Below are 14459 nucleotides of genomic sequence, written 5' to 3'. Positions count from 1 at the left end.
AGTTACCTAACTTAGTCATATAACAGCATTTGATATTTGTGTATCCAGTTGTTTGTCTGTTTACCAGCTATGAATTGGGCAGAATTTGGTGTATTTTCTTCAATCCTATAATTCCAACTTCTAGAATACTGGCTAGCCCAGTGATGTTGTTCAATAAATGTTTTGAGTTATTGACTGAATGAATAGTAATGAATAATCGGAATTATTAGAAAACAAGGACTCATCCAGGAATGACATCTAATTGCTCTTCCCTACTTCAACTTGCTGGTTAAATGAAGCCAGCTGAAGTGCACAGAGCTTGCATTTCATTTGGCCACAAGAGGGTGCTGCCGATCAGATTTTTGTTTTTTGTTTTTTCTGTACATGCCATAGTCAAATATTCAGAGACTACTCATACTTTCTATTTACCTATGTCTCAGAAAAGAAACCTGAGATAGGATCACGTCTACAGCCAAAACATTCAATGTGCTGTCTTTATTCCAATGATGTTGAACAAAACTGTTAAATCTCTAAATGAGCCCTAAAAAAAGAAAACCCCTTCAGAAAGCAAGAACAAATGGAATGTGCTGAAAAGATACCGCCAACAAGGCCCCTCTGCCGTGGTGGCACCAGCTGAACAGGTGACTTTATGCTTTCACTGCTGTCCCTCCCTCCTTCCTTCTGTCATGTCAGCACTTTGACAGTCCTCCTGAAAGTACACACACTTATACCAGGTTCTGGCCTCATGGTTTTAGTTGTCACCGTCTAGATGCACTGAAAAGGGGGTCATTAATTATTTCCTACATCCTGTTTTGTAATGCCACTGTGATAAGGGGCTGTGTGGTGACTGGTCAGAAATAAAGAGGACACTTGTCTCAAGGTTAGGGCATTTATGAATGACAGCAGCAGGTAGAAGACAAGGAACTACAGGAAACCCAGAGAAGGTCCTAGGAGCTTTTGATAGACAGTGGGAATGGCTATCTCCAGTTGGGAGAAATTAGAGTGCAGGATTTCATGATAATCAAAAATGTTTGCTTAGCTGTATGTAAAAGCACACATTTTTATTTGGTTGTATCTAGAAGTATTTTACAAATTTTGTTAACACAAAAAGCTATAGGGAGAGAATGTTATTTATATGTTATAAATATAAGACTTACAGTCTTACATTAAGTCTAGTTCCATTAATGCCCTCATGCATGTCTCCCTAAATGACTGAGAATCTAACAAATGAACACGATTTTATATTTTCTTTAATAAAATAAAGCAGAAAATGGAAGTACCAGGGGAGTTTTTATTTTTGTTTTCCCTGAAAAGAATAGGGAACTTGTGAACACATAGGTAGGGCCCGGAATGCACAGAACAACACAAAGAACTCTGGTCAAATGCATTCTGTATTTGACAGAGAGACACTTCAGAAGAGAATTAAATACACAGCTCAGCTGTCACATCGAGGCCCCGAGTCACAGGCTTCCAGTTCCTCCCTGGCCCACATCACCAACGCAGGGCCACAGCCATGGCCCCTCCACTGGGGGTGCAATGCGGGGCCTGGCAGGTCACCGGATACTAGTGTGGTAGGACATCTTCTACCTCTAGAGTAAGGAAGGGAAACAGTATGTCCCTCAGCCACTTCAATGTGCTTCTGCTCATCAGCATGGGCAGAGTGTCCACAAGAAAGTCCGGGTTTATATACTGCAGGTGGAAGAGCATATAACCCAATAACCGAAGGAAGATGATGACCATGAAGAAAAGGTACCGGAAGTGCCTGCAATGAGAAATTCATCATTAGAATAACAGACCAGAACAGTTTAACATCAAGCAATGGGAAATGAACTTTTAAAAGTGGATGGCTAATTGCTTCCTTTTGGCAACACTGTCAGGAGTACTTAGGGCATGGAGAGCAGAGAATGGAACACAGAAAACCAGTGAATTAGTGGTTAAGCATTGAACATTTTCTCCACGACATGTAAGTTTTCCAACAGAATAGATGACGTTTTAGTACTGTACATGGGGCAGGCCTTTTAGAGGTTAACAGCAAATGTTTAACATGATCACATTGTGAATCTTTCGGCCAGTGATGCTCTCATGTCTCCTATAGCAAGTAATTCTAGAAAACTGAAGGCAAGTCTCCTTATTTCAAAAACTTGAAAAAGACAAAATTCAAGTGATTTTCTCCCTATAATTTCTCAGCCCACAGTAAAACAACAATGAAAGTTAGTGCACTCTATCCTCTCTTTCCAAGAGTGTAGCAAAGGTTTGGGGTGCCAGGATCTGAAAAACCATGAGGGAGCATGCTGGGGAACAGAGGAACTGAAATGAAATGTAGCCTACAGCTGCCATCCCACGTTTCTCGGAAGTAGTCATTGATCTTCCAGCTATTTAGAACCATGTAAGTCTGCTGTCCTAACTCCGTATGTAGGAACTCTGGTCAGAGAACTCTGAGACTGCATGACTATCTGTTTGATGCTAATACTCATCTTTTGACCTGTATCAAGTCAACTGCACAGTGAATGTGGCCTGGACCAACTAGGTCGGGACATGATTCTGCCACTTACCTAAGCAAAAACTTCCTCTTCTGTTTCTTGATGATGATCTTCTCCTGTGGAAAGTAATGAGCGTGAACACTATGTGTGACCACAATCTCAAGAAAACGTAGTGCAGTGGGTGGGAGGGGGGGGGCGCCAAGGAGAGTCCTTGCAGTTAGGCCATCAAGCTTTGAATCCTGGCTCTGCCTATTCCCCAGATGCCATGGTGTAGTCTAGGCAACATAACCCCACTTTCTATCTCTGGGATTTTTTTAAGAGAGGAGAGTGATAGATGCGTCCTAGGAAGAAGAAGGACTACAGAAAAGCCCAAGGGTGAACAGACAAGACTTACCATGTCACTTTGAATGGTCTCTTCCAGAGTTGCCCCAGGTTTCACTACTTGGGAGGAGTCATTCTGGGCTTTGGATCTAGATTTAAAAACAGAAAAGATCAGAGTCAGTTACCATTTGAGACAACACAAGGAACTGCTCCAAGAGCTTTTCCTAAATCATGAAACACCTGTGACATGGTTGAAACAGCATGCAAAGACATTGGGAAATATGCCTGATTCTTTCCCAATTTTCCAATTTAGCATACAATGAGTTTCTTTATGGCCTTTTTATACACATGATTTACTACTATATTTTCTTCAGCTATATTCCCCTTTCCAACTGCCTTCCTGGTACCTCTCACTTTCTCTCTGATCGATTCCCTTTTTCCCCACAGAGCTCCCAACTTCTGTCTCCATTTCACATGTATTCCTCTTTTGGAGAAATTAACTAAGGAGCTTACATGTTATAGGAAAATACTCTACCACTGAGCTATATCCCAAGCTCATTCTGTCCTGGTTTGGGTTTTTATTGCTGCAATGAAATTCCATGACCAAAAACAACTTGAGTAATAAAAGGTTTATTTGGCTTACATTTCCATATCACTGTTCATCATGAAGGAAATCAGGACAGGAACTCAAACAGGGCAGGGCCCTGGAAGCAGGAACTGATCCAGAGGACATGGAGTAATGCTGCGTACTGGTTTGCTCTTCCTGGCTTACTCAGTCTACTTTCTAACCCAGGACTGTCAGTCCAGGGATGGTACCACCCACAATGGGCTGAATCCTCTACCATCAGTCACTCCTTAAGAAAATGCCCTAAGGTTTACCTTTAGCCAATTAGCCTGATGTTATGGAAGCATCTTCTCAACTGAGGTTCCCTCCTCTCCAATTACTCTAGCTTGTAGTCAAGTGGACATAAAAGTAGCCAGCACACATTCCATCCTTAAGAGAAAAATAATCTGTACCTAAACTCTGCCTAAATCACTGACTGACTTTCAAACTGAACTTCTCAGGGCAGTCTGAGCATCTCCGCTGAGGTTATAAGACTCAAATGTGGAATGTGAGATGTCACCAGAGACACTGTGAGTCTAACCTAACATCAGAATGGTACCTAGAAACCCCCAAGTCTGTCTCTCTTTCTTTTTAGTGGCCTAAACTCTATTCCGTACATACAATACACACAATATGTTAGCTTGATGTCAGGGCATAAGGTATAACATTGGGGGAAATAACTTTCTGTCATTCTCCTCTTCAAGTGCCAACTCTTCTCTAACATCTGACTTTTTCTTCAATCCAAAGCCTTCTGGTCACTGTCAGATTATTTGTTTTATTTAGAGTTGTTTTCCTTTACACAATTAATCCAGTAAGCTTATATATAATTTTCATGGGCATTTTCTTTTATAGTAATCAATAAAGGGGAAAGGGAGAATTGGTACAGACTCCTGGCTCTTCCATGATGAAGTAGTTTGTGTCAGACCAGCTCACTTCCAAAAGTAACTATAAAACTGAGCAAAATACACTACTGAATGTATTGGAGATAACAGTCAAGAGTCAAAGGGAAACAAGTCCTCGAGTCAAGAGAAACACACAGAGGTTCACCAAGGCTTTTTCTTGAACATATGGCCACTTGGAGTGCAAGAAAATAAAGTCCAGGCAGAAAGTGGTGACCTCAACTAGCTGAGGAGGCAGGATCCAGAGTTCAAGACTGACAAAGCAAATATCTAAATGGACTTCTCTGGCAATATAGGAGCTGACTCCTAATAATCTGCGTGTGACTCAAGACTCAAAGAATAAAATCAGAAAGCAATGTTAATGGATACAATTCAGTATATAGAAACCTATGTGTTTCTATATTGTAGCAGTTATTATCTATAAAATAAATGAACATAACACCTTCAATATCAAAAACAATCAGTATAATTAAAGATGTATAAGGATATTACATAGAATGATAATACACTAAAGGAAAGTTAAAGAAGATCCAAATAAATGAATGGATAAAGTTGGAATAACTTTTAGCTAGACATTAACTTCTGTATTTTATTTACAGATCCCAATAATTGCCATCAAAATATCAGTAAGTTTTCTTTTTTTGGTAGAAATTGAAACTGATATATTTGTATTGAAATTCATTGGCCCCCCAAATAGCCAAAATAATCTTAAATAACAGTGAAAAACTTGGAGACTATATCTACCATATATCAATGATAAATATAAAGCCACAATGATTAAAAATAATTGTACAAAATAATTCATTTACGACCACATTCACATGCATAAGGTCTCCCAATTATAAAACCACAAGACACCAATGGAAATAAAAATCAACTCTTTAAACTTAAAGTTTAAGTATTTAAATTTTAAATACTTAAAAGTTTAAAGAATATACAGGGTTGGATACAGGAAATATAGATTTCAGATGAGTACAAGTATAAACAATAAATAAAATATTTGGGGGGAAATAATAGAAGAGCCATTCTCCTGAGAACTGAACTCAAGGCCTGAGGAAACAATAAGCCAATAGGAATGACATCTTTTCCCACTGAACCATCTTCCAGGCCAGAATTCTTGTGCAGTTCTCGTGGGTGAGGATATTGATACAGACACTATAGAAAATTGCTTCATCTATTACAATGAAGATATGTGTATCCAATGACCCCTCAAAAATGGAATGATACATTTGTCAAAAGGCATAATAAGGATGTTTTATAGCCAATTTTAATATCCTCAAACTTGAAATACTCAAATGTTCAATAGTAATAGATTAGCTATATCGTATTCATACAATGGAATATTATAAAGAGCAAGTCACATGATAGAGATAAGCCTCAGTGAAAGCCAGACATAGAGAATATAGACTGAATTTATAGAAAAAACTGAGGATAATGTTTTAAATGACCAGACTAGTGGTTACCTTTGCAAGGGGTATTGACAAGGTAGAAGGTTCAAGGAACTTCTTGGGTTTATGATACTCTATATGTAGATCTGAGTGGTACTTATGGATATACATATAAAAAGCTAGCAGCTATATATTTAAGATGTGTGAAGCCTATGCGTATTGTATCATATATGATACAATTAAGAAGTATAGACAAAAAGGAAGTGTGTCAAGTTCTGTGAAACACATCTATAGATCTCTGGCCATTCCATTGTGTCCTGAGAAAGGCTGTGATGCACACAGATGCTAGTAATTTCTGTACCTTACATGTAATATCTCTTTGCTATGATTTTTCATCTCTGAACATAGCTTGAATAGTGTTGGGGACCCTGCATCCGACTAAGTATATAAGGAAAGAGCATCATAAAAGCAGCCAGGTCCCAGTTATTGGGTGGGAGAGCAGTCTGAATGCTGAGGAGTGTTCAGTCTGGAGCATGAATGGAGGCTTCCAGGGATGACCTGCTGTAGATCCTTTACTCAGTGACACCATTGTCCTAATGCTCTGCCCTGCAGGGAATCGCCTGGGGGAGGGACTGCAGTCCACCAGGCCGAGGTTCTTCCTCAAACTTACATTTCTTTTTCAAGCAGCATCACTTCTTGCTTCTTTTCCATCTCCCTCAGAATTTCTTGGTATTTCTTCCCATGGGGGAGGACATCATAAACAAGAATTTTTTGTCTTTATTTCAAAGTCACTGATAGAAATATTCCACTAAAATGAACTCCTAATATTCCAAACACTTCACACAACAGGGTGCACAAAGTAGAGGGTGTTCTAATAAAAAAGTCAGAGGTACTAGTGACAGGATAGGCATATCATATAAGAATAAAAGTTCCTCTTCTAGGCCTTGATAATATTCAAATTCCAGATCTCATCTGTACTAACTGAGTTCCCAGATCATATATCCAGCTCCCTCTAGCCCCAGTGTCCTCCATGGAACTCCTCAGACTTACTAGTGTTGAGGAAAACACTAAAACACTAAGCAATGTGTTGAGGAATCCTGTATGACAGGGTTCAACACATTGTCTAGAACACTTATATTTGGTGGTCATTGTGCTGAATAAAAGGCGTTTCCCCCCTGCATATGGTAGCCTAATGAGAAAATGTTTTTCTCCTGACTTGGGGAGATCTGCCTCCATTCTGACTTCCCCAGTAACACTGCACCTTTATGTAGTGGGCCTGGTCTTCACAGAGTTGATTTATAGATTGATAGTCACTTTCCATCTAGAAAAAGAAGAAAACAAACGAACCTCATGAGTTCAATAAGTACCAAGTTTTGGCTGCTTCCCTGAGAACCTGCCTTGTACATTGGACATGTGGCTGGTTACTTGGCAACTCCTTACTTGAAGAGAAACAACCACCTTGCAAAAGGTGACCTTGTCATTCAGGCACAGGCCCTAATTTTGAGTTGAGGAGGGGGAAAACTTCACCAGCATTGTCCTGTGCCTCTCTAGAAAATAGGAGAGAATGCAATAAGACTATTAGATTTGGGATTCTACAAGGGATTTGGGAGCAGATGAGTGTTTAAAAAATGGCCAGTATTTAATGTGGGTTTTTCCCCACCTGACTGTGAATTAGAAATTCACATGCCATATTTTGCTGTTCTACCTCTTCCATTCCTGAAAACCTTTCTGAAGAGCCTTGGGCTTTCCCTCCTATTCATGTCCTAGGTAGACAGTGGAAAAGGCACTGATCTAATCTAACCTTGGATATTTCCTCCTCTTGTTGTGCACAGGACTCGGTTAAATTCTGTAGTTTCACCTAGGGAAGATGGTAACAGCATAAAATGAACAGCATTCCTTTGTGCAAGGACAACCCAGACTAGCCGAAAGCAAATTCAGAGTGGCTGTGGTGTATTGAGGACACGTAACAGTTAAGGGAGGATATGGCCATTACCTGTTTTGCAGATAAGAAAACAAAGGCACATATGTTAGATATACAACAAAGTCTCAGAATGACAGAGTTGATATGTAAACCTTAGTAGGCAGACTCTCCAGTGAATGCGCCCTTCTTCCTCCTCCTCCTGACCACAGCCCACCAGCCTTCTTTCCCCACTCATTCGGGACGGTGCACGCATGCTCTCTAAATCACATGAGGATCATAGGAGTCATCCCACTTTTTCAGAGAAAGGCAAATGGTAGGGTGCTTGATGGTTGACTCAGCCAAATGACACACTTGCCCCCTAAAACTGTGAAGAGCTTCTCAATAGACTTTATCCCTAGTTTGTTCACTTAGCAAATATCTATTGGACATTTGCTATATGCTAAAATGTTCTAGACATTGGGGTGCAAACAATAAAGTTTTACAAATTAATAGTTTCAGCGGCTTTACTTTCTAGTAGAGGAGAAAGACAAACTGAAATTTGAAAATAAAACTTTATGAGCAGCTTGGTAAACCATATAAGATTATTGATACATACTTATATAATTGTGAGAATTAGCATTTTCTTTCTACTTAAAAATCTGTACTTGTGTTGTCCTCATTTAGATATAAATTTATCCAGGGAAGACCCCACTAAATTTTTTGAATGTGTTCCATTAACTGATGAGGATTTTGAACCATTCCCTCCACCTAAGGGCAATGTCGGCACTTCTGCTTCTAGTGTGAATACTAATGTTAGGCTGTCCCATGTAACATCTGCTTCAAGCGTGAACATTAGTGTTAGGATGACCCATGTCACTTTTGCTTCTAGTGTGATCACTAATGTTAGTGTGCCCTATGGGAATAAAAGACTCTGGCTCTTCTCTAATGCATGCATGGATGTATCTAGTATCACACGTAGGACAGTCTATGAAAACAGTCTCTGGATACATGTGCTACAAAATTTCCCAGTTCGCTATTTTACTCACCTTCAATTCTGCTATTTTATTTTTCAGGGATTCTGGATCAGGGATAGTATTCTTATGTCCTCTTGAAATCTGAAATATCATTCCAATAACCATGAACTCATCAAGGCAAACAGATGAGGTAGGATAAGGTTAGACTCTGGGGTCATAGCCAGCAGAATGATTGTGGTTACTAATTCAGGTACTGAAACACCCTGTGGAAATATGTCTCCTTGAACCTGTGGAAGTTGCCTAGATCCATACTGAGTGGACAGCCTTTACCTTTTAAATTCATATTTGTAGTGTGTGTGGGCATGCACATGTGCGCGTGCGTGTGCTTGTGTGTGTGTATGTACATGTGAGCGCAGCTGTCTTTGACATCCAGAATGCCAAATATCTTGGGAGCTGGAAATAGAGGTGGTTGTGAGCCACTTGATCTGATCACTGGGAACAGAATTCAGGTTCTCTGTAAGAGTATGTGCTTTGAACCACTAAGGCCTGAGTGGACATCCTTTTCTGTCCTCAAGACCATTGTAGCCCTTTAAGGAGAGGAGGAGAATGGGTACAGTAATAGGAGTAGGGGAAGAAGTGGCTAATCTTTGCTCACTTTGCAGTTCATTCATCTCCTAGTGACCTGGCATGAGCAGAGGACAAATACTGGTGCATTTATGTCTATTTGAAGACTCTGAAGGTGATGGGGTGTGGAGCAAAGAAATCTTACGAACTTCTCCTTGTTCTTATAACTAGAGAGTTCAGGAAGATAACTCTATTAGGAGTCTTTAAAAATCAGTCATATTTCAAGGATGGACTCTGAGTGTCTGAGAAATTCCTTCATTTGAGTGTTTTATATAATCTATATTTTATGTGGTTACATAAAGTTAATTAGTACATACACACACATATATATATATATATATGTTTTTTCTGAATGGCCTCAGAACTTAGCTCTTATGTCCCCTGCCCATTTCACCAGCCTTTCTTTTGTAATGGCATAAGAAATGGAGTACCTTACGACCTGAGGTATCTCCTTACCTTCTTCTGAAGTTCTATGACATTTTTGCTTAGGGCCTTATTCTTTTTCTCCTGTAGGAAGAAGGAATTTAGGGAAACAAACAGATTCTGCTCCCAACCATTTCTTTTTACCAAGGGCACATAGGTAATATGTAGAGTGTGTCAGTTAAAAAAAAGAGTGCACCCTGGTCCAACAGGGCAGATCTGAGTCAGAACCAAGGCTTGTCCCCATGCCTAGTGCTTCAACGCCACAGCACTCTCCCAAGCAGCTGTGATTTCTGGAGCCACAGGGGCAGAACATGTGCAGAGCCTCTGGGGAAAAGAACTGAGTGATCAAGGAAGATCATTTAGAGATCTTCTCTTTTAGAAGTCTTCTCACCAGCTTTGCTGTCTCCAGCTTCAGATCCTTCAGGGCATTCTCCTTCTGTATTATGATCTCACTCAAGTCATCCCTCTCTGGGACTCTCCCAATGGACAGGGCAATATCTCTTTCAAGACTGAAAAACATTTTATCAAGTGTAGCTTAGTCCTAAGGAAGCTGCCACCAAAATCACACTGCCAACATCTTGAGTTGCAGTAACAATGGAATGTCAACTAAATGAAGAAATCAAGTGCAAAGATTTGTAAAAAAGCTTATTCAGGGCATCACAATTCATGTTTCAGGATTTAAATAACACAATAAGATTTCCACCAGGAAAGTGAAAGCCCCCTCTGCTTCCCTCTAACCTATAGATATCACCTGAGGAGCACCACTTCCCTCTAACCTATAGACATCACCTGAGGAGCACCACTTCCCTCTAACCTAGAGACATCACCTGAGGAGCATCACTTCCCTCTAATCTATGGACATCATCTGAGGAGCACCACTTCCCTCTAACCTATAGACATCACCTGAGGAGCACCACTTCCCTCTAACCTAGAGACATCACCTGAGGAGCACCACTTCCCTCTAACCTATAGACATCACCTGAGGAGCACCACTTCCCTCTAACCTAGAGACATCACCTGAGGAGCACCACTTCCCTCTAATCTATGGACATCACTTGAGAAGTTTCTTCTTCACCAAGGGCAAAGCCTGACCTTTGAATAGATTCTTCTTTCTTTTGAATCTTTCGGAAAAGAATCTGATTGGCCTCGTCCAGCCTCTGTAGGTCCTTTTCAAGGTCCGCGTTCAGGTAGTTGAGATTTTGTTTTATGGCTTCTAAACTCAATATTTCTGTTATCTCATGCCTACAGAAAAAGTGTCTTCATAATTAAACTCAGATCAGAACATTAGAATCGCAAGAAAACATCCTTGAATCTCATTTCCAGCCTTTATTATCTATGTGCCTAATTGGTTTGATTTTTTTCCCATAATAAACCAATTTCTAGTGTTTCTCATTAAGTAAATGTATGTCATATTTTAAACTTAAATATTAAAAGTGATACTAGAATGCAAATCTTTTGTGAGCAAAACAAAAACCATATTTTTATATACATGATTGTACTATAACTTGCTCACTTCCAAAATTTCTACATGGAGAATATGGAATCTATGCAACATTTTAAGGCATTTAAAAATAGAAAATGAAGAAATTTTCCTAAGTATTTTGTCACAGACTTGAATAGTTTCTGTTAAGTTTGTCAGAAGCCTAGGTTCGATTGGAAGAAGGGAAGGGGATGGCTCTTTCCCCTAAACCAGGACAGTGTCCTGGGTGACTGGACAGCATTTGCAGAAAGCTCCACAACAGCAGTATGATGAAGGGAAAATGGAAATGAAATTTCTTCTAAGACTCTCTCGGGCTTAAGAAGAGAACATCCTTCACAACTATGGTCTGGATTGATTGACCCTACTAGAGCAGTCATCCTTCTGGTTCCCTGTTGTATTACTTACCCATCATCCAATGGGTTCAGTCCAACATCTTCCATCGTTGGCTCCCTAGATGTGAATATGGACATCTGTCACGGAAGGAAGGTCCTACTATCTGGCATGCCATTACCCAGAGAGGAGCTGGTAAAATTCAGACACTCTCTGGGCAAGGCGGAGTCAAGTTTGAACCTTCTGTATGCTCTTACTTTTCCAGACTCAGTTTCAACATTTTATAAAAACTAAATTTCAACAAACTACATCATAGGCTGATTTTGGGATCTCAGAACCAATCACATCGAGTGTATAAATCTTTAAAGTGTCTTCTTTTGATCCTTTCCCTTTCCTGCTTGCACTTACTCTGGTAGGCAAAACTTTAAGGAATATGTGATAGACTTCACATATGCCTATCGACAAATACAAAAAGAATTTATTTCTAACTCAAACCCTCAGGAAACAAACCAAAGTAAAACCCCAAACAAAACAAAACAAAACAAAACAAGAATGAAGAAATTGGCCACCTGATTTCTATTAGCCTATTACTTTTCAACAAGTTGTAGAGAGTAAAGCTGAGTTGATCACGAAACAGCAGAGTCAGCAACATAACATAACTCCCGGGAACAATACAGAAGCATCAAGTATTAAGGCACACCCAAAGTTTGGTATCTAATAACCACCACCGTGGCACTAAAGTCCAGAACCATGCTCAGTCTCAGTAAGACAGAGTACCAAAATGCCATTCCCCTTTACCTGCCACCTCCTTCTTTAAAGCTCTCCATTTTAATACCTTATGAAGTTTGTCTCCCACCTCCTTTCCTTTAATCATTTCTGTTCCACGTTCCTTTTCCTCCAGAAGTTTCTTTACCCACAAGAAATCCCAAACTGTACCAATACCTTTTAAAACACAACTTTCGTTTTTAAACAGAGATTTCTTCTGTTCCAAACAGATTTCCTTTCCAGCTAGATATCAGGACTGTCATTCAAGGGGTTGCCTTGCTGACTGAGTCTCCATATGTAGCTTGTCTGGTTACTCTGTCTGGGTGGGGCAGCATGTCATAGTGGGATAGTGACATCATGTTGTCATCCCAGTAGCAAAGTGGGAAAGCCCAGAACTTCAGGGTCATTCAGGTGTCTTACAAAGCAGGAACAGTTCCTATAGAACAAATTTGGGCACACCTAAAACATCTTCTGCTCTATGGAACACATTCAGATCCCAAATCTCTAGACTCAACAGTGGTTACGATCACTCTCATTTCTCTTCCATGATCTCTGTGTGGTACTTTCACAAATTATTGCAGTAAAACTCAAAATGTGTATCTCTATTGAGTTATCCAATCTATATAAGGTAGGAAAGTCAGACAGAAGACCAGAGGAATCTTAATGGTATCTGTGCCTTTGTTCTTATCATATGAGGCATGGGAGCTATAAAACTTATCCTCCTGTTCCGAGCTGGTCCTCTAGCTCATTGGGAAAGAGTCAAATGTTTGGATGGTGACAGAAATACAAGAAGACGAGAAGGCAAGACAGAAGGAAAGAAGAGGAACTGGGGTCCAGAGACCCAACTCCACTGTCGACTCCTATAGAATTCCCTCTTTATTTTTTGAGGCCTTAAATTATTGCAAGAGTAGATGGAATTCAACATATCAGTGTCACCATGAAAAGCATCCTAGGATTCTTCTCCCTGACTTCCTTTCATGATGGACTACAACTATAAGTTAAACACTTTTCCTCGCCAAGATGCTTTTAGTTATGGTGTGTTATTACAGCAATAGAAACCCTAACTAAGACAAATCAGTAGCTAACTTGCTTGCTAGCTGGTCTCACTGAACCAGTAAGCCCCATGTTCAATAACAGACCATGTCTCAAAACATAAGGTGAACAGCAATAATGGAAGACACCTAGCAATGACCTCTGGACTCCACATACACACATATTAAATGTCCAGGAGGATGACTGCTGTGCTGTATGATAAATATATAATTGTTTTTTGAAACTAACTGCTTTCAGATGGCTGTAGCATTTTGCACTTCCATAACTAAATGCATCAGAGCTCTATTTCTTCAACATAATTACTAGCATTTGGTGTTGTTACTAATTGACTTTAGTTACTCTGACAGTTTTACAGTCACAGAACAGTAGCATCTTAATTTGAATTTCCCTACGGGTAGTGATGTTACCCATATGTCTACACATAACCAATCTTCAAGCCTATAGCTTAGTTTGTTCTTTCATCATTTTTGTTGTGTGTGTGTGTGTGTGTGTGTGTGTGTGTGTGTGTATGAGAGACAGAGAAACAACATATGTCTTCCAGTGTATTACAAAGCAAATTTCTAACATTTATTTGTTCAATTTATAGAAATTTTCTTTTGTGGACGATACTTTTGTCATCATCCCTAAAAGTTTTCTGCAAGCCCCTTCTCCAGAAGATTTTTCTTCTATGAGTTTTATAGTTCTGTGTGTCATTAGCTTTAGTAGCCCTCATCTAGTGAATATGCATAACTAATTAGTAAGATCTATCTGGATCTTTCTGATGTGCATTTACATATATTTTCATTCACATGTCATCAACCAACATCAACCTTTTCAGGATAACTTTGAGTTCTTTTTCTCTGGCTTATCTCTACAGTGGATAGTCTACAAACAACTTCCATAAATGTGCATCAAGTTCTCATTTGACTTTTATACAGTTTTTTTTATACCCTGTAAGAAAACAGATACCATGGTATCATCTGTATCCTTGTGACACAGACCTAAAAACATTTTCATACAGCCAGGCATTGGTGGTGCATGCCTTTAATCCCAGCACTTGGGAGGCAGAGGCAGGCAGATCTCTGTGACTTCGAGGCCAGCCTGGTCTACCAAGCGAGTTCCAGGACAGCCTCCAAAACAATACAGAGAAACCCTGTCTCAAAAAAACAAAACAAAAAATTTTCATTTTTAGGTAAGTTTAATCATAAATCCTTTGGGCATCCAAAGGCCTACCTTAACAAGTTGTACATTTTTGATATT

General features: G+C 39.7%; 1 protein-coding gene across 2 annotated transcripts; it reads right to left on the bottom strand.

The window, feature by feature from the left end:
- Positions 1–1369: 1369 nt before the first annotated feature.
- On the bottom strand, positions 1370–12464 carry LOC101826675 (transmembrane and coiled-coil domain-containing protein 5B-like). 2 transcript variants are annotated; one of them, XM_005064772.2, is made up of 12 exons: positions 12345–12464; positions 11478–11522; positions 10685–10834; positions 9984–10101; positions 9626–9676; positions 8618–8686; positions 7473–7529; positions 6933–6992; positions 6342–6406; positions 2854–2929; positions 2532–2575; positions 1370–1741 (listed from the first exon to the last, which is right to left on the bottom strand). In XM_005064772.2, the coding sequence occupies exons 2-12, from the start codon at positions 11510–11512 to the stop codon at positions 1543–1545; spliced, it is 924 nt and encodes a 307-aa protein (XP_005064829.1). In that variant the 5' UTR covers positions 11513–11522; positions 12345–12464; the 3' UTR covers positions 1370–1542. The 2 variants fall into 2 exon arrangements, with proteins under 2 accessions (XP_005064829.1, XP_040600875.1); XM_040744941.1 differs by lacking the exon at positions 9626–9676.
- Between the last annotated feature and the right edge of the window lie 1995 nt (positions 12465–14459).

This window comes from Mesocricetus auratus, unplaced genomic scaffold, assembly GCF_017639785.1.
Source record: "Mesocricetus auratus isolate SY011 unplaced genomic scaffold, BCM_Maur_2.0 Super-Scaffold_100004, whole genome shotgun sequence".
Lineage (NCBI taxonomy): Eukaryota > Metazoa > Chordata > Mammalia > Rodentia > Cricetidae > Mesocricetus > Mesocricetus auratus.
Note: the sequence above shows the minus strand (reverse complement) of the source record. Positions and strands in the feature narration are given on the sequence as shown.

What these genes read in the sequence shown, in the direction of transcription:
- LOC101826675 (XM_005064772.2), bottom strand. Translation starts at nt 11,512, where the DNA reads ATGGAAGATGTTGGACTGAACCCATTGGATGATGG. An exon ending in AGACCATTCAAAGTGACATG is followed by an intron (nt 2,576 to 2,853) that starts GTAAGTCTTGTC and finishes TACTTTCCACAG; the next exon opens with GAGAAGATCATCATCAAGAA. An exon ending in AAGAGGAAGTTTTTGCTTAG is followed by an intron (nt 1,742 to 2,531) that starts GTAAGTGGCAGA and finishes TTCTCATTGCAG; the next exon opens with GCACTTCCGGTACCTTTTCT.